The sequence below is a fragment of the Pelodiscus sinensis genome, chromosome 1 (assembly GCF_049634645.1).
Source record: "Pelodiscus sinensis isolate JC-2024 chromosome 1, ASM4963464v1, whole genome shotgun sequence".
Classification (NCBI taxonomy): domain Eukaryota; kingdom Metazoa; phylum Chordata; order Testudines; family Trionychidae; genus Pelodiscus; species Pelodiscus sinensis.
In genome coordinates, this window is record NC_134711.1 from 17,867,377 (window position 1) to 17,892,373 (window position 24,997).

Consider the following 24,997-nt stretch of genomic DNA (forward strand, 5'->3'; position numbering starts at 1 on the left):
AGTGCAGCACTGTAGCCAAAAGCACTAATGGAATCCTAGGGTACATAAACAGGGGAATCTTGACTAGGAACTAGAGAGATTATTTTACCTGCATATTGGCCCTGGTGCAATCACTGCTGAGTCCTGCCCACAATTCAAGAAGGATGTTTATCAACTGGAGAGGGTTCAGAGAACAGCCACGGATATTACAGGGATAAAACTAGGAGCTCAACCTATTTAGCATAGGTTAAGGGGTGGCTTAATCATAGTCTATAAGTAACTGCATGAGGAACAAATATTTCATAGTCTGCCCTTCAGTCTAACAAAAAAACAGTATAACGTGAGTCAGTGTCTGGAAGTGGAAGCAAGACAAATTGAGATAGGACATTTTTAATAGAGAGGGAAATTAATATTGGAATAATTTAACAAAAGTCATGGCAGCTTTTCATCACTGATAGATTTATATCACGACCGGAAGTTTTTCTAAAAGACATGATCTGGAAATTGTTTTGGGGAAGTCATACAAGAGGTCAGACCAGATTATGATAACCATCTCTTCTGGCCTTGGAATCTATGAGTCTAAATCCAATAGAGACTTTTCAATTGATTTCACATGCAAGGTGCTGCGGTGTTGGGTGGCAGTATAAAACCCTGAGGTAGAGCTAGGAGAGCACTTCACTCACATGCACTGTAAATAGCTGAATCTTCACAGCAGAGGAATAAAAAAAGTAGAAATTTACACCACAATTTTCAAACTTGGAGATCTCAGGTCCATACCTAAATCGGTTTTCTGAGCATTGTTTGTACATATGAAAATGTGGCCATTTATTTTGATGCCATAACACGATTTTTAAGGCTGAATCCAAAGTCTGTTGAAGTCAGTGAGACAGGAGAGAAAACAAAAAATCCCTCTACCAAAAAGACAAAACATTTGCAGAATCAAGTTAAAGTTCTTGTGCTGAGACCACTCCTGCTATGGTGACCATATTATAATTTTATTGCTTCTTTGTACGTCCCCTTTCATCAATTGTCTTATACTTAGATCGGGGTGGGGAACCTAAGGCCCAAGAGCTGGATGTGGCCCCTGGGTTGCCTGTGTAAGCGGGGGAATAGTCCCGCTATTGTGGGGAACTTTCCTGGCTTCTATACCACCCCAGTGAAATGGACCAGCGAAAGGATCTGAGTCCCCGCTCCCACTTCCTTTACCCCACGGCTCCCCTGGTCCTGAGGGCTCCCCCTCCACTCTCCTGAGTAGCAGAGTCCTCAAAACCCCAACAAGGCTGGGCCCAGGTTTCCTGGGGCTTATTCCCCGTCCTTGTAGTCACTAGGGGCAGGAGTTAGGGTATCCCCACTCCGAGGTGCTCTCTTCACACTGCAGGCTTTCTTGGCCCAGTGATCATTTCATAAGGTTCAAAGCAAATACAATTTATTAAACATCAACTGATTAAAGAGAAAAGAATAAGAAAAAATGAGAATGGTTAAATGAGAACACACAGCCCTGCTCTGTAGCACAGGGACATCAAAACAGCAGTCTGCAGAGTGTAAGGACAGTCCACAGTCTCTTCCTTATAGTCCCCTTAGAGGCCCTGGATGTGCTGCGGGGGGGGGGGGGGGGGGGGGGGGCTGCAGACTGGACATGCCTGCTCTGGCAGTGACCACACAGCCTCAAGCTCTAAGTGGCCAGACCCCTCTCCCAGTCTGGCCTGCTGGGCCTCTTGGCTGGTGATATCTCCCTGCCCAGAGCCTCTCCCCACATTTTGCTGGTCCCAGCTGCTCACCACACCCAGCTGCAGGCTGTGCTGCTTTGCCAGTCTCCAGCTCCTTGCGTTGCTTCTCTGTCCCTTTTGGCTCTCTGAGCACTGCCAGTCTGCTGCTCAACACAGGGTCTGCGCTCCTTGGGCTGTGTGTGCCTGGCTCTGTTGCTGCAGGACTTCTCCTCACAGCTTGCTCCTCTTAGCAGTCTCTCAGCTCTCTCCTTGCTCAGAGAGACCCAGAACAATGCCAGCTCACAGGGAGGATGGGGCCTGGCCTCTCACTTTCCTCACTGGCCTGTCCAACCTGTCAATCAGGCTGAGCTGGAGTGTTGGCTGCTTTCCATTGTCTCTGGGGTCTGTCAGTCTCAGGGCCCTGATTTCTCATGGACCCCCTTTTGACACTGGGAGCTGGCGAACCAAAAACAGAGTTTTAGTAAGGGGCTAACAGTCCTCTTACACCTGGATCTGGCGCCTGAGGCTTAGGGCCTCCTTCAGCATTAGGTAACTCACATTGGCACTCCAGCTGCCCTCCCCTCCCTCACCCCCAGCCCCTCCAGAGCCTTCCCACAGCCTCTGGCACCAAGCTGATTTTTCTGCTGGTCAGCGGTTCTCAACCCCAAAAGGGTTTTCCACCCTTGACTTAGATGGTTAATTTTTTAGGCCAGTGAATTAGATGGTTACTTTTTTAGGCCAGTGACTATACAGGCAGTCCCCGGGTTACGTACAAGATAGGGACTATAGGTTTGTTCTTAAGTTGAATTTGTATGTAAGTCGGAACTGGCTCCAGATTCAGCTGCTGCCACTGAAACTGACCAGGGGCTGACTACAGGAAGCCGGAGGCAGAGTTGCTCAGCAAACTCAGAGTTGCTCAGAGTTGCTCAGCAAAGCTCTGGACCCCCCCCAGCAGACCAGGAGGACAGGAGCAAAGCCGCCCAGGCAGCGGGAGTCCTGCTGCCTGGGTGGCTTTGCTCCAGGGCAAACGGCTCCAGGCGGCGGCTTTGCTCGGGTGTCCCTGGTCTGCTGGGGGGGGGGGGGGTCCAGCGGCTTTGCTGGACCCCCCCCCAGCAGACCAGGAAGACAGGGAGAAGCTTTTCTCGCCCCGGAGGACACATAAGTCGGATCCGCGTAAGTCGGGGACTGCCTGTATATGATTTCTGTCTGTGTACAGCACCAAGCAGAATGGGGGGTTGGTCCATTTTTACTGCAATACAAATAATTAAATAGTAAAAATAAGTACAGTAAATGGTCATTTACACCAGTCTTGCAGCTACTGGCATTTCCCATATTTTGACTGTCTTGCTCATCAGCTTGTGCAAAGGAGAATAGTGTCATGTCTTGACTTATAAATTTTCAGAGTTTTATTGCTATAAAGCAGTCTGTAATTTGTCGAACAGAATTTTTGAATGATGGATTTATACCTTGTGTTCATTAATCAATATTGCAAAGAATGTTGTGAATTTTATTCAGACATTGGCAAGCTCTCTTGTCTGAGCACCTCTGAGATGCTGGTGTATGTGTGTGTGTTGTTGTTGTTGTTGTTGTAGTATTTAATTTCATTTGCTAATATGTTACATGGTGCTGACTCAGTGTATGTTATAAGGCAATATCATGAGGAGAAGCTTAGGGGGAAAGTTCCCTAGTTCTGAATCAACAAAGATCCCTGAACCAGCCCCAGCTGCCAAACTTCTGAAATTTTTTCAGAATCATTATTTCTTATGGTACCATTAAGTTCTCATATAACTCTTAACAGAAACAAAATCCCCATCTGTAAGGAGATGTGCAAGGAAAATTTGTGCTTTCATTAAAGTCCATAAGCATTAGCAAATGTTATTGATCAGTCAGGTTTATTTTCATTAGGGAGCGAGAAATGGTGTTACTGAAATCTCCACACAGATTAGTTTGGAACTGGAAATAATTTACTTCCGTCCATTTCTATAGTTTGTGCCAGCTGTTTTATTGTCTAATGTCAGGCTGCCATCTAGTGGTCATAGCAAGCTACCTTTAAATGGAATCTAACCAAAAACTAGTGTAATCTCAGATTCATAAGTGGTGAATTAGTCAGACAACCTACAACAGGCATTTTATGCAACTTGAGCATTTCCATATGCACTATCTACATCTCATCTGTAATAGCAAATGATCGGAAAGGATATCAAACAGTAAAGTCCAGTGCAGTGCTTCATGACTAATCCCTAGAGGCACCATACAGCCATAACTTCTCTTGACTGGTCACTTCATATATATATAGATGCTATGTGACTCCCCAAAGCCATGTTTTATGGACAGTTGAAAATGTGAGCACATATGCTAGCAGGCCAATGAAAATGATAAAATGACACTCTCAAAGTCCACCTAAAAGATAGCCAACTTGACACAAATGCAAGAGATGCTGATGGTGCTGCTTGTGGTAGATCAGGATTGTGTCAGACATGTTGGTCTGAGGATAAAACCATTAAAAAGAGCTGAACTGAAAAAGTCAAAAAGAAGCGTGAGCAAAGAAAGCAGGCTGTGTTAAAAACTTGTGGCCAGTCTGCCTGATGTGCGGATGCATCTGTGAATCCCTCATTGTTTTTCCTTTGCGTAAGAAAATGTACTGAAACAACTTAGATCTCTAATGTTGACTATGACTATTATTTATTTATTAAGAGGTGGATATTGCCTTTGTGTAAAATTCTGAATTTAAATGTATGTTTGTATATGAGTTTTTTTAGAAAAAGACAATGTGCTTCATTTTAACACAGTTTTTAAATAGAAATATATGGGCTATCATAGAATCATAGAATAATAGGACTGGAAGGGACCTCGAGAGGTCATCGAGTCCAGCCCCCCGCCCTCAAGGCAGGATCAAGCTCCGTCTACACCATCCCTGACAGATGTCTATCTAACCTGTTCTTAAATATCTCCAGAGAGGGAGATACCACCACCTCCCTTGGCAATTTATTCCAATATTTGACCACCCTGACAGTTAGGAATTTTTTCCTAATGTCCAATCTAAACCTCCCCTGCTGCACTTTAAGCCCATTACTCCTTGTCCTGTCCTCAGAAACCAAGAGGAACAAATTTTCGCCTTCCTCCTTGTGACACCCTTTTAGATATTTGAAAACCGCTATCATGTCCCCCCTTAATCTTCTTTTTTCCAAACTAAACAAGCCCAGTTCATGAAGCCTGGCTTGTTCATATAAACAGAAGGGGATGGTCTACTCATTCCTGCAGCACCCATTACCAGGAATGATGAACCAAGGGAACTTCTGGGCTCCTTGCCTGCAGATGCTCACCTAAACAAACTGTCTGGCAGCCTACCAGGTGCTAACTCTGACAAACCGCATGCAGTCAGCATGCCAGAGGTTCCCCACCCCTGCTCTAAATGGAAAAGATACTCAGTGGTGGGAGAAACATTACTATCTTCATTGCATAACAGAGGAACTGAGGCAGAGGCAATGTAGAGTGAATGCCAAAGATCACACCTGAAGGCTGTGGAATTAAATCCAGATCTCCCAATCTCAGTCCAGTGTCATGATTGCAAGAAGATTATTCTTTTTATTGAGCATGATAAAATTATCACAGAAATCACTTCATTAAGGCACGAATGAGGCCCTAGCCCCATTAAGTGTTGGCACCTTATGAGGAGTACAAATTGTTTTTGGAAAGTAAATCATACCTTATAAAAAGTATTACCTATTCTCTCTTATTATTTATCACTTGTATTGCCAGACTTCCTCTAAGGTCCAGTCTCAGACCAGGATCCCATTGTGTTAGGTGCTGTACAAACACAAAAACATAGTTCCTATCTCAACTACCTTACATGGTTCCTATTCCATATTTATTGTAGCTTAAGAGTTCTGTGTAGTGAGGAAGGGTGAATCTGGTGGGACCTTTGATTTTTCAGATCTTACGAATGGATGTATTGGACACACAGTATTAACATAAACACAGCATGGAAACTTTCTCCTTTAAATTAAAGCCATCGGGTCTTTTTCATCCTAGTGCTGTTTCAGTTTTCAACAAAATGTTTTGTTTTTCACAAAAGAGAATCCTGCACTATGTTGGAGAAAGCAAAATTCCTCACTACCTTCCAAAAGCTAGGCTGGCTTCCAGCAGGCTGCTAACACCACAGTCTTGTCCAATGTGTTAACTACAACTTTCCTACTTCTAGCAATTATGGGCTTTGGGATAAAATTTGTGCCACAGACCAGCATCCATTAAACATTCCCATGGGTTGGCTTCTTTCCTAATGTGCTCAGTTCATACACAACCTCACATATTCAATGGCTGACTCAATCTCTTGGCTAAAGTCATAGAAAATATTAACAAGTTGCATCTTCATGGACTTTTTTTGTCACCATCACTTCCAGAGTAACTACTAAATACAGTATTGTCCTAACTTATTTAATAATATATCTGGTCTGCAGGGGGTGAACTGTTTTCTGGGCTCTACAACGACTATTGGGGGAGAGATGCTGCCATCTTGCGTACTATGGGTCGTATGCCACATATTCGAACTGAACCTGATGATGAGCGTCTTCTGAAAGGTACAGGAAGTGAAAGGATGCAGACCCCTTCCTCTTCATAAAGTTAGGAAATCTTTGGAGAGCGTTGTTCATTAAAAATGGGAACAACAACGTCATGAGCCACCTTGGATCCGCCATGGAATGATAGAGAAGATTCTGGTCAGCAAAAAGTCCTCACAAGGGTTTGAAGGGTTGTAACAAAACAATGAACAACGTGATTCCACAATTGGGACGTTACCTATGAAGAGTGCATGCTTAGGGAGGCTAGAGGTTCTAATTCAATGCATCAACAGAGAAGCCTCCACTTAAGCCCAAGAGAAGATAGATAACAGCCCTGTTGCTTACCTTTGTCAGTGGGCCTCAGCCCTGGGGAACAAAGAGCAGGCTGATGCAAGAAATTGTAATTTAGAGTTATTTGCATCAATGCAAGTGAATTTAACTCATTGGCTCAGATTGTAGATTGGAGGTATCTCAAAAAAGTGTTGATTTTTTTCAGATGCTAATCCCACTGAAATCAATGGGAGCTCTGCCATTGACTTAGTTGGGATTTCAACCTAGATAAAAGGCCACCAAAGCACTTAAATACATAGTTAACTTTGAACATGTGTTTCAATCTCGACTCCATTGAGTCTAAATTCATGCTTGAGTAGTTTGCTGAATCAGGGAGTTGGGTTCTACAGTGGTAAGTACTATGTACATGGTGACAGAGATCATTAAAAAGGTAGATAGATGTACTTGATATATAGGCAAAGTTGATCTTATCTCTAAGAGCTGTTCTCTGTTTAAAGTTAGATTTCAGGGTGGTGGGGTTACAGTTTTATTTTCTAATTTCCTCTGTTTTTACACTGTGATTTTGAAAGGGGGAACTATTTTAAAATGTATATTTAATGTATTTATATTTTATTGAAGCAGAGTAAAATCCCCAACTTAGTCCCTAATGACATCTTAAAACGTCATTATGGCTTCAATATCAGAGCAGGAGTCCATGAAATATTTATATTAAAAAGCATCCTATAATGATATCTTGTCAAGTACTAGGCTTCTTAAAAGGTCATGCCAATGGAATAAATGCTATTTCTGCTTTTGAAGAAAGCTGTAAATGCTTTCCCAGAATGACTTGAGATGATAAGGACTCACTCAGTACTCTGCCCAGGTTTGTTTTAAAGGTTCACAGCATGGGCAAACCCATATTTCAACTTAATACGGAAAGCCCTAGCAAGGAAAGTTTCATGTGGTTACCGTTTCCTAACAAAGGTGCTCCCAGTTCCTTCTAGCTACAGGCACACCTCTGTTAGCTGGACAGAGCTGGTCCTGTATCTCACTGAGTAAACAGCACTTTATCTGAAGCCAATGTTGGTATTCCTGTGTTTTATACATGGCCAGAGATTGCTACATAAACTCAATGCCAAGTTTCAGCCTAATTTAAACTAAAATGTTAAAGCCCCCAGAGAACATGATGGGGGAAAGAGATCTTTTCCTTGAACGTATACAAAACAGTTTTGATATGTGAATTGGAGCTACAAAAATATTTTGGAAGCTAATGTTTTCCACATGTTCTGTAGATACTCACCCAAATAAAATAGGTTTCTACTTTATTTCCTCCCCCCAAATGGTAGCTCTTTCCCTGGAAAATCTTTGCTTCCTTCATTATATTTTCCTGTTGTCCATTAGAATGGTTAATTGTGGGTTTTTTAAAAAATATTTATGTTGTTTTAATAAACGTGAGAGCCAACTCCTTTCTTTTTTTATTCCTTTTTAAAGAACCAAAGTTTGTTGGCTCGTACATGATTCCCGACAATGAAGACCGGGACGATAACAAAGTGTATTTCTTCTTTACTGAAAAAGCATTAGAGGCAGAGACAGGCGCTCATGCCATTTATGCCAGAGTTGGACGAGTGTGTGCGGTGAGATTCTTTTGTCCTGATCCTCTAGTAGAACAACATACAGTGTGCTCACTTTGTTCATTCATTCTTCCACCTTCAAATGTATCATCAGTTAGAATTTGCGGGGTGGAGAGGAAGGAAGGGTGTCAGATGGATCTGAGCAAAAATCCCACATCTAACCATCCTCCAATTTGGGGAAATTTAAAATCTTAACCCATATTTGTGCAAGAAACTCAACCTCCACATCCAAAATCTGATAAACTCTGGAGTGAGGAGGTTCAAAATGTGGACATGGATCCAAGTTTTGTGGTTTTTAAGCCCATCTCTAGTTCTTTTTCAAATAAGCGACACAGCTTGGTAATAATAATACTGATACTTAGCACTCCTTGTTCACGCACCAGTTCCCCAGACACATTCTCTCTCTTGCATCAGAACTGTGCCTGGAACCAGGGATGGAGGATTAATAACTGGCTGGGGAAGTGGGGGTTTTGGCTCCCACCCCAAAGCCACTTACTCCAGCTGCCAGGGCATTCTAAGTAACTCCTTGCTTAATGGCCCCTACATTCATTGGAGGTTATGGGAGCTTAGCCACATGCTCTTCCTTCTCTCAGCACATCTCTTCATGACTCCAGTGTGCATCAGGGGTTGGAGGAAAAATATTCACAGGGCTCCCATACTCTGTGCCCACAAGGGAGTGCTCCATGGATTGCAGCTCATTTGCAGCCAGTTTCTAGCCTCTTTGCATGACTATTGAAAATTATACAGATTGCAACAGATCCTGTCTGACATGTGCTAAGAGGCTTTCAGACATGAATTAATCCGCGCAATAATGTTATGAGCTAGGAAGCAGCGTAAGCCCCATTTCACAGATGAGGAAAATGATGAAAAGAGGTGAAAGGATTTCCCAGGGTCACCCAGCAAGTAAGAAAGGGCACATCTAGACAGCAGAGCTATTTTGGGAAACCGTAGGTATCCCGAAACAGCTACCCCATGTCTTTTAAACGCACCCATTATTTCAAGGTATTTTTTTAAAAATAGCACGTTATTTCAAAACACAATTGAAATAAGATATTTAATTTGCATAGAGCAAATTGTGTATCTTATTTTGAGTTTGGGTGCTATGAAGAAACACCCTAACAGAGCTAGGAATAGACTGCAGATTTCTCAGCTTTCAATCTGCCTTTGGAGGCAGTCATATTCATTCTTCCTAACTAAAGGAAGACTCATCAATATACAGAGAGTAGCATACAAACAGACCAACATGCAAAACTGCTGTATTAGCAGGATATACAGGATGTTACACAGTCTCCAGCAGAAATTTTTGGGGACACTCCTGATATCAGTCGTGGGATATGTCTGCAGGGCACTGTGTGCACTAATCCTGTTCCATACACAGAGTTAGAGTTTCTGTTTCCAAATCTGTTGATCCAGCACTGCACTCAGTTCATATAAATATATAAAGGTAGCCAAAATATTTGGCCTATGGTGCTAACAAATGTAGAAATAAGTATTAAGGATTTACAAGACCTGGGGAGCTAAAGCTAGCTGCAGCCTTAGCATTTAATTAAAAATTCTTACAAACTCACAGCTTCTAATAAGAAATTGGATCTGTTTCTACAGTTGTATTAGAGATATACACAAAGTAATGCCACAAATGGAATAATAGAAATGTGGTTTGAAATTGTATGCTTCAGACATTTCAAATTATGATGAGAATGCAACTCAGAGTATTGTTCTTCTAGACACATTCCTCTAAATTACATTTATTATTTGTTTTTCTCTTCACATAGAATGATATGGGAGGACAGCGAATGTTGGTGAATAAATGGAGCACCTTCCTCAAAACCAGACTGATCTGCTCTGTGCCAGGAATGAATGGAATTGATACACATTTTGATGAATTAGGTTAATATTAATATATATAGATATGGATACAATTGATTTATAGAGAAGTCTATCTTCCATTTCACTTTTATTTATTCATATCATGTTTATAAAAGTTGTGTGAAATTCAGTAGTAAGTATTGAAAAGTAACTTTATGCCATTTACAAGCATTCAACTCTCTCTCCCATAGGACTGGGAAAAGTAAGTGAGCTATAAATAACATTGTATTTTCATTTTACAGAGGATGTGTTTTTGCTACAAACTCGGGATAACAAAAATCCAGTGATATTTGGACTCTTTAACACTACAAGGTAACCATCTAGGGAAGATGATAATAATAGAGGTATATTTGACCAGTGTATTACAGCCGGTCCCCGAGTTGCAAACGGTCGACTTATGACCGTTCGCAGTTATGACCGAAACTGTTGTAAATGGCGGACCCCGAGTTAAAAACACGATCTGCGCTTATGAACAGCACAGTCGCATGTAACCCTATGGGGTCCGACTTATGAACAAACCGAGTTATGACCAATTACTTGGTCCGTAACCAGTTCGTAAGTTGGAGAGAGGCTGTATTAAGGAAGATGTCAGTTGTGTGCTAAATATACAATTGATAGACATGTGTGCAACTCATCAACATAATATTATGCTGTGCATGCCCTTTCTCTTCCCCCTCAAAAATGCAACTTTATAAAGTGAAATTGTTTATAAAGTGAAATACATAACTTCATTTAAAACCTAAACTCAACAGATGGACTGATTGACTTTAGGTATTGGTGTTTCATTCTCATGGGTACTGATACACCAAGAACTCACAGAAGTGAGCAGGAAAAAAGCAATGAGCAGAAGGATGATGTGGCACTTAGGGGGTGAGAGACTTGAGTTCAGTTGCTTGCTCTTTTATGGATTTCTTGTGTGACCCTGGGCAAGCTGCTGACCTCCGTGATTTAGCTCTGTATCTCTCAAATAGAGATCATAGCTCTTCCCAACCTTAAAGGGGAAGATTGGGAAATAAAACACATTAAAATTGTAAAGCATTCAGAAACTCTGGTAATGACTGAGGCCATGTTAGTGCCTGAGATAAGGTAATCAGTCCCATTAAACTTAATAGGACTAATCATAAGTTTAAACTTGGACATATTTTTAAAATGCCTTACTGAATCTAGACATTATGAGTACTCATTAAAAATGCATTCACAGTGTACTACATGTATGTAATAAGTTCTGTTAGCATGATCAATTCAACCATTAAGCTGCAGCTACAAACTTTGCTTTAACATCTTTGTTTTTATTTTATAGCAATATTTTTAGAGGATATGCCATATGTGTATACCATATTGCTAGCATCCGAGCAGCCTTCAATGGACCTTATGCTCATAAAGAAGGACCTGAATACCACTGGTCTCTGTATGAAGGAAAAGTACCGTATCCCAGGCCTGGCTCGGTAGGTACAAGAAAAAACATTTGTTGTTGTTGTTATGCTGACAGTCTAATTCAAGTTGGGAAGCAAAAAAAGTAAACAGGTCATTATGGGCAAATATAATAATGTCCAGAATTGTGATGAATATTTGGTATCAATATGACACTACTGAAAACAGATGTAATGACTCCAGGAATAAGCTATTAATGCTATATATTTTATTCAAAGTAAATCGGGGTATGTCTACACTACAGCACTAATTCGAACTAACTTAATTCTAATTAGTTAATTTGAACTAAACTAATTCGAATTAGTGCATCTAGACCTAAAAACCCAGAGCTGCCAGCCTGGTCCCGGGAAGAGGCGGAGGGCTGGGTGGCAGCGGGTGGCAGGCTCGTGCCGTGCCAGGTACAGGGTCTGATGGCTGGGTGCTGGCAGGCTTGCACCTGGCACAGGCACTGTAGCCAGACCGTGGCCCTTTAAGGGCTCTGGGGCCGGGAGGGGGCAGAAGAGTTTCCCTGGCTTGGCCCAGAGTGGCCACCAGGGCAAGCTGGGAAGGGCTAGCCTCCAACTAGTTTGAATTAAGTGGCTACACAGCCCTTTATTCGAACTACTTAATTCGAACTAGGTGTTAGTCCTCGTAGAATGAGGTTTACCTAGTTCGAATTAAGCACTCCGCTAGTTCGAATTAAGTTTGAACTAGCGGTTTGCCTGTGTAGCGCCTATTAAAGTTAATTTGAACTAACGACAGTCGTTAGTTCAAATTAACTTTGTAGTGTAGACATACCCTCAGTGAGAGTTAGATCCCTAGGGGCTCAAAGAACTTTGTATTAGAGTCTAGTTACCACCTTATCACTCTGTCTACAAAGATTGCATGCTTTGGGGCATTTGTAGGGCAAAAAATAAATTAAATTGGTAATTGATTTTTTTTTTTGCAATATCTCCAATGTTTGTTGGTTTTAGTAGTCTGGGAATAGCATAAAACAGGGCTTTCTGAAGGTATTTCACTACCTTTTTTATGATCCCTGCCAGAACAAGGACATGCAGTGGAACAGGGAAATGTCAGAGTTAAAAAATAATATAAACATAGGATGGCAAAAGACTTTGCTATGGTATCTAATTTAGTGCTCTGCACTGAAGCAGATCTAAGTATTTTCTAGACAATCCTTGAGAGTTATTTCTCTAATTTGTTCTTGAAGACATCCAATGATAGAGATTCTTGTATGTCCCAAATAATTTGTTCCAGTGCTTAGCTACCCTAACAATTAAGATTTTTTTTCGTAATGTGGAACCTAACTCTCTCTTGCTGCAATTTAAGCCCATCTCTTGAAAAGTGTTATCCTTTCCCTCTCAGTCTGCACTTCTTCAGATTAAACAAACCCAGTTGTTTCAATCCTTCCTTACAGGCCATGTTTTCTAGACCTTTAATCATTTCTATTGCTCTCCTCTACTTTCTCCTTTTTTGTCCACATCTCTCCTGAAGCATGGTACTCAGAACTGGACACAGTACGCCAACTGAGACCTGAGTGAAACAGAAGAATTAGTTCTTGTATCTTGCTTAAAACCCACATGCTAATACATCCCAGTATGATGTCTTCTTTTTTTACGACAATTTCACTCTGTTGACTCATATGTCCACTATAATCCTCAGATCCCTTTCCACAATTCTTCTTCCTCAGCAGTCATTTCTGTTTTTGTATTTGTACAACTTATTTGTACAACTGTTTATTTGTACAACTGTTTTTGTATTTGTACAACTTATTCTTTCCTATGTGTACTCTGCATTTGCCCTTATTGAATTTCATCCTATTTAATTCAGAACATTTCTCCAGTTTGTCAAGATAATTTTGAAATCTAGTCTTGTTTTTCAAACCACTTGCAACCTGTCCTGGCTTGGTACCATCCACACATTTACTAAGTGTACTATCTTTGCCAGTGTCCAAATCTTTTAAGAAATATTGAATAGAACCAGAGGCAGGTCAGATCCCTGCAGGGCCCTTTTTGGTATGTCCTTATGTAACCTTAAGAACATAAGAACAGCCATACTGGCTCAGAACAAAGGTCCATCTGGCCCAGTAGCCAGTCTGCCAACAGTAGCCAGCACCAGGTGCCGCAGAGAAGGTGGACCGAAGACAATGATCAAGCGATTTGTCTCCTGCCATCCTCCTTCAGCCTCTGACAAACAGAGGCCAGGGACACCATTTCTATCCCCTGGCTAATAGCCTTTTATGGACCTAACCTCCATGAAATTATCTAGCTTCTCTTTAAACTCTGTTATAGTCCTAGCCTTCACAGTCTCCTCTGGCAAGGAGTTCCACAGACTGACTACACACTGTGTGAAGAAGAACTTTCTTTTATTAGTTTTAAACCTGCTACCCATTAACTTCATTTAGTGTCCTCTAGTTCTTCTATTATGGGAACTAATAAATAACTTTTCTTTATCCGCCCACTCCACAACACCCATGATTTTATATACCTCTATCATATCCCCTCTCAGTATCCTCTTTCTAAACTGAAAAGTCCCAGTCGCTTTAACCTCTCTTCATATGGTACCCGTTCCAAACCCCTAATCATTTTAGTTGCCCTTTTCTGAACCCTTTCCAAGGCCAAAATATCTTTTTTGAGGTGAGGGCACCACATCTGTACACAGTATTCAAGATGTGGGCGTACCATAGTTTTATACAGGGACAGTAAGATATTCTGTGTCTTATTGTCTATCCCTTTCTTAATAATTCCTAGCATCCTATTTGCCTTTTTGACCGCCGCTGCACACTGTGTGGAAGTTTTCAGAGAACTATCCACAATAATTCCAAGATCTCTTTCCTGATTTGTCATAGCCAAATTAGCCCCCATCATACTGTAAGTACAGTTGGGGTTATTTTTCCCAATGTGCATTAGTTTACACTTATCCACATTAAATTTCATTTGCCATTTTGTTGCCCAATCACTCAGTTTGGTGAGATCTTTTTGGAGTCCCTCACAGTCTGCTTCTTACTTGACTATCATAAACAGTTTGGTATCATCCGCAAACTTTACCACCTCACTGCTTACCCCTTTCTGCAGATCATTTATGAATAAGTTGAACAGGATTGGTCCCAGGACTGACCCTTGGGGGACACCACTAGTTACCCCTCTCCATTCTGAAAATTTACCATTTATTCCTACCCTTTGTTTCCTGTCTTTTAACCAGTTCTCAATCCATGAAAGGACCTTCCCTCTTATCCATGACAATGTAATTTACACAAGAGCCTTTGGTGAGGGACCTTGTCAAAGGCTCTCTGAAAATCTAAGTATACTATATCTACTGGATCCCCCTTCTCTGCATATTTGTTAACCTCTTCAAAGAACTCTAAAGGTATGTCTACACTACCACCCTAGTTCGAACTAGGGTGGTAATGTAGGCAACCGGAGTCGCAAATGAAGCCCAGGATTTGAATTTCCCAGGCTTCATTTGCATCTCGCCGGGCGCCGCCATTTTTAAATGTCCGCTAGGCTTCCTATTCCAAACTACCATTACTCGTAGTTACAGCCTTTCTAATCTCCCTCAGCATTTCAATGTCAGTATCGCTGTCTTGGTCAGGTGGTCGATAATATATCTCTCCTGCTACTTTCTTATTGTTGGAGCATGGAATTACTATCCATAGCGATTCTATTGAACGAACTAGGTAGTTCGGACTAGGTTTCCTAGGTTACTCCTCATTCCACTAGGAAGCCTAGTCCGAACTGCCTAGTTCGTGCCGCGTGTAGTCACGCGGCACGGGGTTCGAACGAGCAGGGATTTAAAAATGGCGGTGCCCAGTTTATGCAAATGAAGCCCGGGAAATTCAAATCCCGGGCTTCATTTGCAAGTGCGGTATGCCTACATTACCCCGCTAGTTCGAACTAGCGGAGTAGTGTAGACATACCCTTTGTTTCTAATGATCGAATCACCCACTATTAACACCTGCCTCTTCCTAACAACTGGCATTCCCTCCCCCTCAGAGGTATCCTCAGAGGTATCCTCAGTGCGAGAGGATACCACAACATCCTCTGGAAGGAGGGTCCCAACCTTGGGTGGCTAGACTTCACTGCCCTTCTCCAATGTCTAAAGAAATCCCCACTTCCATAGCAATACTGAAGACCCAGAGTTCAGTCTGTAAGGAATTTCAGCAAAGATTGCCCAGTGTCAGCCTTCCTACATTCAAGTTCCAAAAGAAACTAAAAGAATGAATTTAATTAAATAACTTCATAGAAACAAATAATCTAATTCTTACAGCAGAACACAGCTATTTTATAACCCACAAATAATATCTATAATTACAATAAACATAAGTAAAAAGAAAACTAAAAGTGAAATTTGAACAGTTCAGTCCACACAAACACAGTAAGAAAAGACTAAGAGGTCCCAAGAGCTTAGCTTTGGTTCACCAAAGTCTCAGTTTGTGCCTTTGATATCAAATCTGCACCATATGCTGAGTCTGAAGTCTCTCTCCATTTGCTTGTAGAGAATCTTCAGTTGGAGTCCAGGCAGACTCTTCCTCTGCAATGGTCACTGCTAGGCAGCCAGCTCACTGATTAACTAGTTAGTTAGCTCACAAGTGAACAGACTTAAAGAAACCCTGCTGTAAAGTGCTGTAGAGTGAGGAACAGCAGCCAGGTCTCTGCTCCGGGCTTAGCTTCTTCCGGCTCACACAGGTCTTAGAAAAGCATCTGCCCTGCCTGCTTTCTCATGAAGTCTGACCCCAAACTACTGGACCCAACTCCAGAAGCTTCTGGGTGGAGTGCTGAATGTGCCCAGCAACAGTAATAATCAACTCAGTCCTACCTCCCCCCACAGGGGTCTCTTAAAGAAATAGCTCTCAATTAAGTGCATGTGTTACATTTCCATCTTGACAGTGAAACACTGATCATTACTCTATTTAGTTTTCCAACCAGTTGAGCACCCATTTTACAATAGAATTATCTAAACTATATAAAATATTAAACCAAGAAAAGTTCATTCACTGCTTTGAACCTTACTTCAAAGTTTTCATTCAATTTGATGCATGTTTTGCACAAAGGATTAAGAGATTCTTAATTCCAGTAATCTCAGTCAATACTCAGATTAGAAATAAGATGCAGTTTTTTTAACAGTGAGGCTAACTAATCAGCGGAGCAATTTACCTTGGGATGTGATAGATTCTTTATCAATTGACAGCTTTAAATCAGGATTGGATGTCTTTCCAGAAGATATTCTCTAGCTCAACCATAATTTATTTTTTATGCAGGGATTACTAGGGAAAATCTCACTGTCTTTCTTATACAGAAGGTCAAACCAGACAACCACAATGGTCCCTTCTGGCCTCAATATGTGTAAAAGACGACAGAGCCTGGTCATTGGCAGGAGGGACTGAATCTGCAACTGTATGGGCTAAAGCCATGTGCTTCTGCAGCATGACCTAAAAGTCAACTGACTCTTAGCTGAGGCTGTCGATGAGACTTTACTCTCCCCTGTCAGTGGTCTCAGTGCCTCTGGGTTACATAATTCCCAAAGCAGAGGAAGTTTCTAAGGCAGGGATGGGAAATAAAAAAGGTAAATTGCCAGCGTTAATCCCTGGCGGGCCGCTGCCACTATGTCTACCTGTGCATCTGCAGGTGTCGGATGATTGCAGCTCTTGTTGGCTTCGGATCATCATTCGTAGTCAATGGAAGCAGTGGGGAGTGGCACAGACTGGGACACTGCTTTCCACCGGTCACACTGGCCACAAGTGGCGATCAACGGGCAATGAGAGTTGCGATTGTATAAATCCTGCAGAGGTGCAGACAAACATAGAGGGTTAGGCCCGCCAGGTATTAACTCTGCAGACTGGATCCGGCCTTTTAGGCTATTCCTCAATGTCTAAATCATGTTTAGTGACCCACACTACCCCTTTGGAGTCTTTGTGTACATGCCATTTCCCTCTGATTATTCCTTAACTCAGTAGTTGATGAGTTTCTTCATCCCTTTCCTGTAGGGCTTGTTCCCTAGCTGCCCAAATAGTCATGTTACTACTATTCTGCACACCCAGTCTGAATCAGTAAATATTGCCAGAGTGCCTTCCTGACACTCCTCCTGTAATACCTTCAGCACTGCCACCACTTCTGTAGCTTGGCTTTAGTGTGGGCCTTACAGGCAGGTAACAGGCTGGAATATGCCCACCCCTATTTTAAGACCTCTCAGCAGTTTATCCCAGATGAGTCTCCGCTTGTAAAGCTGATAGCTCTGCCCTTTGAGAGTAGGGTTTGAACCTGTGACCTTAGGGGCTAAAGCCATGTGTCTCTAGAGCATGAGCTAAAGTTAATAGCTAATGCTATAGAGCACAGTTTACTCCCCCTTATCAGAGGGTCTCACTGCCGCTGGGTTACATATGTATGACACTGCAGATGGATGGATAGATTTGTTTTGAACCAGTTTCCACTTCCTATCCTTTGTTCTGAGCATTCCATTTCCAATTCCATTTTTTAAAAGATTTTCCAAGTTTACAAACATGGCAAAAGGAAATAAAGATTTTTGTACAGATTTACAAAGAACGGGGCTGCAATAAGGATATAAGTGTGCTTTTTTCTCAGCTTTGCTGTGACTTTTCCCAGAAGTTGATCTTAGTCCCAATGCACCTTAAGTGAAAAGGAAATGTGGGTCATACTCTGCAGATACAACAGCGCTGGTCTTTCCCCCACAGCTTATTCTGCCAATATACAGGAGTTGGTATCCGCACAGTTGTTAATGCCTGGCATATAAATTTGGATTTGGAGTATTACCAGATTTCTTGCTTAGAAAACGGTGAAGTATTTCTATGATGACACTTCTTCACAGGCATAAACCTGCACCCCAGACTGTTTGTCTCTCATTTTTCATGTCTCCAAGGTTCCCATCATCAAGGGATCTAAACACCATTATTCACACTTGCCATGTGGGCTTTTAAAAAGGTTCTCAGCACATTCACATTCTATGGATCTTAGCCGTACCAGAGGGTGCACAGTATTTTCCAAGAGGCAGTCAGAACCTCACACGATGAGGCCCAAGGTCACAACACCCTGATTCATCTCTCACTTCTTCTGATGTAAATAAGGAGTAACTCTGTTGAAGTCAATGGATATGAATCATGTAAAGCTGATGTGAATGAGAGGAGAATCAGACCTGAGGTTTTTTCCTTCTTCCTATATGAATCCTTCCCCACAATTGTTTCTGTATAGCTAATTAGCTGTACAAAGAATTATTGTGTGCTGCAAGTTTGTTATGTTCAATGAGCCTTTTCCCTAAAATGTCAGCCTCATGCAGATTTTTGGCTGTGTGATGCCATTAGCATATGTAACATGTTTAGCTAAAACACACATGCTGGTTTGAATTTTCACCTGTTTATCTTCTAATTGGCTATGGATTTACTCTCCTGAGTTTACCAGTGGAATAAACAGTTTTCTGGTTCATTATTCATCGTGTTGCTTTCACTTTGATATCTTAATCAATATTAGTCTTTATGATGAACACAATCATATGTATACATAAACCTGGTGAACAGACCATTTATCACAGAAATGAGAGGTAGAAAGACCAGTTACCTTATCTATTCCTTACAAAAGCAGCTTCATTACTACAGTATAATCTCAAATTCACCATCCTGGTCTCATTTAAAATGACTATTGGCTTTTGCGGATTCTTTTGGGATAGGAGTTACAAGCCAAGATATAATAAAAAGGGTTACCCAATGAAATTATATGAGAGTTGAACATTGTCAACGAGACTTATACCACCTTGATGTTCCAGACTTTTTGTTCATTTGTTGATGTGAGGACAAGCTATAGCTATTGGTATGAGTCAGTATAAAAAGTCTGGCAAGTGAAACTTAGTTTTCAGTCAGGAGGTGGAAGGACATAGAGGTAATCAGCTCCCATTTTAATACTTTCTGTGAGACTATTATGCCAGTTATCATATTTGACAAAATAAGATGAAGTGAGGATACTCCATAAACAGATGGCAGAATGAAACAAAAGACAGGACTATGTAGCACTTTAAAGACTAAGAAGGTGGTTTATTAGGTGATGAGCTTTCGTGGGCCAGACCCACTTCCTCAGATCAATTTGTGGAAGAAAAATTGGCACGACCATATATACCAAAGTGATACAATCAAAAAAATTTGAACACATATAAAATTGACAATCAGATTTTAGAACAGAGGGGGAATGAGGGGGAAAGGTTAGTGCCTGTGAGGTAATGACATTAGGGGTGATAATTGAGGAAGCTATCTTTGTAATGGGTGAAATAATTAGCATCTTTGTTAAGACCCATACGTAAAGTGTCAAATTTAAGCATGAATGACAGTTCTGAGGCTTCTCTTTGAAGTTAAAATCTCAAGAACACATATTCCTGTTCATCCAGGAATATAATTTATGCCATCATGTGCCTAAAGTGTCTGTCTGCTATGTATATTGGACAAACTTCTCAGACACTTCGTCAAAGAATGCACATAAAACAGACATCAGGCTCTCTCACAGAGAGAAAACTGTTGCTTGCTATTTTAACCAGACTGACCATTCTCTCAATGACCTTAAAACATGAATATTGCTTCAAAGAGACTTTAACTCCAGACTTCAAAGAGAAGCCTCTGAACTGTCATTCATGCTTAAATTTGACACTTTACATATGGGTCTTAACAAAGATGCTAATTATCTCACCCATTACAAAGATAGCTTCCCCAATTATCACCCCACTGTCATTACCTCACAGACACTAATCTTCCTCCTTCATTCGCCCCCTGTTCTAAAATCTGATTTGTCAATTTTATGTGTTCACATTTTTTTGATTGTATCACTTTGGTATATATGGCCATGCCAATTTTTTTCCACAAATTGGTCTGAGGAAGTGGGTCTGGCCCATGAAATCTCATCACCTAATAAACCATCTTGTTAGTCTTTAAAGTGCTGCATAGTCCTGTCTTTGGTTTCAGCTAGACCAGACTAACACGGCTACATCTCTATCACTATTCTAGATGGCAGAATGGTTATTTTACAAAGACTAGATTATTCTGAACTATCCTGAAAGGTCCATATCTTGAAGTCTATACATTCCATTTTCAGACAGCAAACCCCTCATATCCCAGAGGACAGACTGAGTGAAATGGAATGAGGATTTCTACATTAGTTCCTACATTTCTCTTAGGAAATCATTTAAAGCAAATCTGAAGCTCTGTTTTTTCTTATTTTGAAGCAAGTCTTTAGCACTGAGCCATTATATTGAACTCCATGGTTAGAAGGATAAAATGCTATACTCCATCCTCAGTTACATGGGACTTGAATTCAGCCCAGGTGATGAGGAGATAGGCAAAGGAGCTATGTGCATCCAAATTGATGCCCATGCCATGCCCCTATTCTTGGCAATGTTATTCCAGTAGCACCTAGCAACCCCACTCAAGATCAGGACCACATTGTGCCCCATCATTCACCAAAGATAGGTTGCCAGTTTCAGTGCCACCTGTCTCAATCTCTAGCAAGTTTCAGAAGGGAAGCTATGTTAGTCTGATTCAGCAAAAACAAAGAGTAATCCTGTGGCACCTTACAGACTAACAAATTTATTTGGGCATCAGCATGGGCAGTTGGTGAAAGTAGAGCTGGGGGAGGCAAGCCCCACCCCAAGCTCCACCCCTTCTACTGAGGTCCTACCCCTTCCCTTTACCCTCATAGGGAGGCAGAGTAGTACAATGAGTGCCCCCCCAGCCACGGGGAGGGGAGGGGAGGGCAGTGGGCAGGTTCACACTCATCCCAGCCTCCCCATCCCCAGGGCACAGGGGAGAAAGGAGGTGCATGGTGTGGACACAGACTCGGAGCACCAGTAGTGCGAGAACTGGGGGCAGCAACACTCCTCCCCAAGAATGCCTACAGCAGGCATTCTGGGGGCGGAATGTGGGAGGGGCCATGCCAGGTGGTTTGGGAAGGCAAAACCTTCCTCTACCTACGCTACCAGATGCCCATGGACATCAGCTTTCATAGGCTGGAGCCCACTTCAACTGATGCATGACAAAGAGCTTAAGATGATCCAACTATATATTCAATATATGTCTATCACTGGCAATCTTATTGCACCACCAAAGCTTTTGGTACCCATGAGATTGTTGGATATGTAGCAGTGTTTCTTGGTACACAAATGTCAGGATTTGTGGGTCTTCCATTCTAACAATATGCCTATTTTAAGATAGTGGCCAAACTAGTGCTAAGGCGTTTGGCTTTGAATATCCTAATTTCTAATCATCCTTTGCCACTTGATATGGAGCATCAGACAAAGATGATGACTCAATAATATCAATCCAGTGTTCTTCAGCCTTCCTCAGTTCCCTTGTTTCACTACCATACAGTGAAGCTGATATAACTGTGGTTCCATATAGCCTCACCTTTCCAGCAAGCTTGATGTCACAAAATCCCCACAGAGGAGGAAAGGCCTGAAACATGCCAACAATTGCTGTTATATGAATTTCCACATTTTTGAGCCATCACCAGCACAGCCTATGACTCTGTCCACATATTGGACAATTGCCCCCTGCTCAGTGTCCCATCTAAACAGGAGAATACCAAAATGGATATGATGTGGAGGCTGCAGGGACTTAGTTTTATCTGGATGAATAACCAGAGCAATGTGTGGCTCAGATAGCTATGCTAGCTTTATGCTAGCTGAAGACTCAGCCTTCCTTAACTGCTCATTTAGGGCAGCTTTATGGTCATTTAGGATACGGCTAAACTACAGTTTACGTATCATTTAGGATACGGCTAAACTAAAGTTTTTGTCGGAAAAAGGTATGCAAAATGTTCTCTGCATTTTGCGTACCTTTTTCTGATTCTTTTGTTGGAAGAGGCTTTGCCATCATTTTGCCCATGTAGACTGGGCCAAATGGAAAAAAACCTCTCTTTCGGAAGCCCCCTTCTTCCTCATAGAATGAAGAATACAGGGACTTCTGAAAGAGCACATTTGCTCTTCCACAAAAAAAAAGCGGAAGAGCAAACATGTTCCCTGGACGCGGCAGAGTTTTTTCGGGATACCTCTAATAGGGCTAGCCGTATCCTATTAATGTTGATTCAGCAGCAAAAAGGGACCTTGTGTGGGTTAGGCACTGGCTCTCTGAGGTTGGGTGTAGGGACCAGAGTCCTAGGATTGAGTTGGTCTGTTGGTGGTGTTGATTGCAATAATCCCAGTGCCTTCCCCATCTTTAGTTAATTCTGAGAGCAACAGTGGCAAAAATAATCTTCCTAGCTTGGTTCCCCCTGTGAATTAATTTCTGTCAATGTTGGATAAGACTAGGCAGGGTAGATAAAGACAGGGAGAAGAACAGTTTTAAATCCCACAAACCCAGATCTCACATATCTGATAGAGCTAGATTGGTGTTGGAAGACGCTACAGTCTGTTAGTCTGTAATGTCTGCTGGAAGTATTGCTTTGGTCGCACGTGTAATCAAGCTACTAGTCTGTTGTCTCATCTACTGTGTTTATACTGTGGTGCTTCTGAAAACAATGCCAGCTTCCTCATAAATTGTTTTGATGGGCTTTGGAAGCAGCTGCATTTACAGATTCCTTTCTAGAGGGCTTTATTGTTTTTAATTTAAAAATAAAACCTGAAATGATTATTTTTATCAAATCTCTCTTGAGTTGGAACTTTGCAACGGAACTTGGCATGCTGATTCACTCAATATGCTGTGCGGTCCAGGGAAAGCAGAGGTTCAGCTGGTCTGAAAACCCCAAACCCTTTCCCTTTATTATAAACAGCTGGTGAAACTCCGTTGCTAGGCTGATTAGACAATTACTTCAAAGTCAACACTGAGCAAAGACTTTCATGGAGCCAACTACTGAAAGTGGAAACAAACATCTCCCCCTTTGACAAGTGCAGGAGCTTGTTATTGTCAATTATAGTTGGCTGCAAGTTTAAAATGACTGTTTCCAGTAAACATTAAGAGGATTTTATTTCGTTTTATTGATTGAAAATCCAATTTAAATAGGGAGCTGGCTACTGTGGCTTTGCTTGAAATCTTTCTTAAAACCACACTGTCATATGGAGATTGAGAGGAAGTGAATGTTACTGAAATATTTCCAGCTTTCTTATAAATGGTTTCAATTAGTGATCATCAGGCAAATTTGAAATGAAGAATCTATGTTAAGTTAGGGGACATTATCCTAGTCTTGACAAACTATTTAAAATTAACTTTTATAGATAATGCCACAGTTTAACCCTATAAGTAAATTTAACCCAAACAGTAAATTATTTCAATCGCTGATCTATTTTGTATCTGCTTTGCAAAATGATCAAGGCAAACATTGGTAGTTCAGGTTAACCTGTGATACATAATACTGTCATTATGAGGTAGAAATGAGCATTAAGTGTAATACCATGAAGCACCTTGAGATAAAAATGTGGGGGTTTGGGGATTCATTTTTAAATGTCCTTAATTTCCTATTATGGTACATTTTGCAATCAGAGTAAATTAAACTATAGATTGATACCAAATGTTATTGGTTTTTTTACGTGGCTGGCTGTATTGAGTAGTAAACATCTTTCTCCCTACTTTCTTATGATTAATGAAAAATGCCAAGAGCCATTGTGAAAACATTCTCAATAAAAACTTGAGGGGGAAAGAGGCACTACAATTTTTTGTGAAAAAATAAGGATGTTGATAATATACGTCTTTTAACCAGAAATGTGCCATTTTTCCAATGAAAAAATAGGTATGCCCAAGCACTTATAGACTGCCCAGGACTAGCATGAATTCATCCTGGGTACGTCTAGACTGCAGAGCTTTTCAGGGATACCCCCCAGAAAACGCATCCAGGGAACGCGTCCACTTTTCTGAAAATTGTCGGAAAAGCGGACACGTTTTGTTGGCATCCCTGTAAACTGTTTTACGAGGAAGAAGGGATGTTCCAAAAGAGGGTTTTTTCCAAAATTTGGTCCCATGTAGACAGGCCATGTCAGAAAAGCCTCTTTCATTAGAAAAGCAGAAAAAGATACACAAATTGCGCTTCACAATTTGCATATCTTTTTCTGACTTTTAATTGTAGTGTAGACACAGCCTCAGTAGCAACAGCAATGAAAGCATTTCAGCACAATCAATAGAAGCCCTGTGTGGATCCTGGGTATATATTCAGATCACTAGTCTGTTCTGAGCCTCACATTGTATTGTTTTCAATGCTGTTGTCATCCATGCTAGCTGGATTCAAGCTTGCCCAAGTAGGCTAGCTTGTGCCCAGCTTTTGTTTTGCAGATGTATCCTATGTCTAACAACATAATCTGTATTGCTAATGTGTGAGAGAGAATGAGTTAATTTATTTCTGCAATATGTTACAAGAGGACTTCACAATGGTTTAAAAAGTCTCTTTATGTAACTGTATGTCAACAGTGTGCCCTTGTAAGCAAGTAGGCTAATGGCATATTGGGGTATATTAGTAGGAGTATTGCTAGCAGATCTATGGAAGAAATTACTCTCCTTTTTTGGCACTGGTGAGGCCACATCTTGGGTATTGCATCCAATTCTGGGGCCCCTATTACAGAAAGGGTATGAACGTACTGGAGAGAGTCCAGCAGAGAGCAACAAAAATTGTTA

At 41.4% G+C, this 24,997-nt stretch overlaps 1 protein-coding gene across 1 annotated transcript in view; it reads left to right on the forward strand.

The window, feature by feature from the left end:
• SEMA3E (semaphorin 3E) overlaps positions 1 to 24,997 on the forward strand; it is a 328,199-nt gene that overhangs the window by 280,170 nt on the left and 23,032 nt on the right. The window contains exons 7-11 of the mRNA XM_025181682.2: positions 6,143 to 6,262; positions 8,003 to 8,145; positions 9,915 to 10,029; positions 10,251 to 10,320; positions 11,309 to 11,453. Of these exons, the coding sequence (XP_025037467.2) occupies positions 6,143 to 6,262; positions 8,003 to 8,145; positions 9,915 to 10,029; positions 10,251 to 10,320; positions 11,309 to 11,453 (593 nt within the window). The remainder of the gene's footprint in view (positions 1 to 6,142; positions 6,263 to 8,002; positions 8,146 to 9,914; positions 10,030 to 10,250; positions 10,321 to 11,308; positions 11,454 to 24,997) is intronic.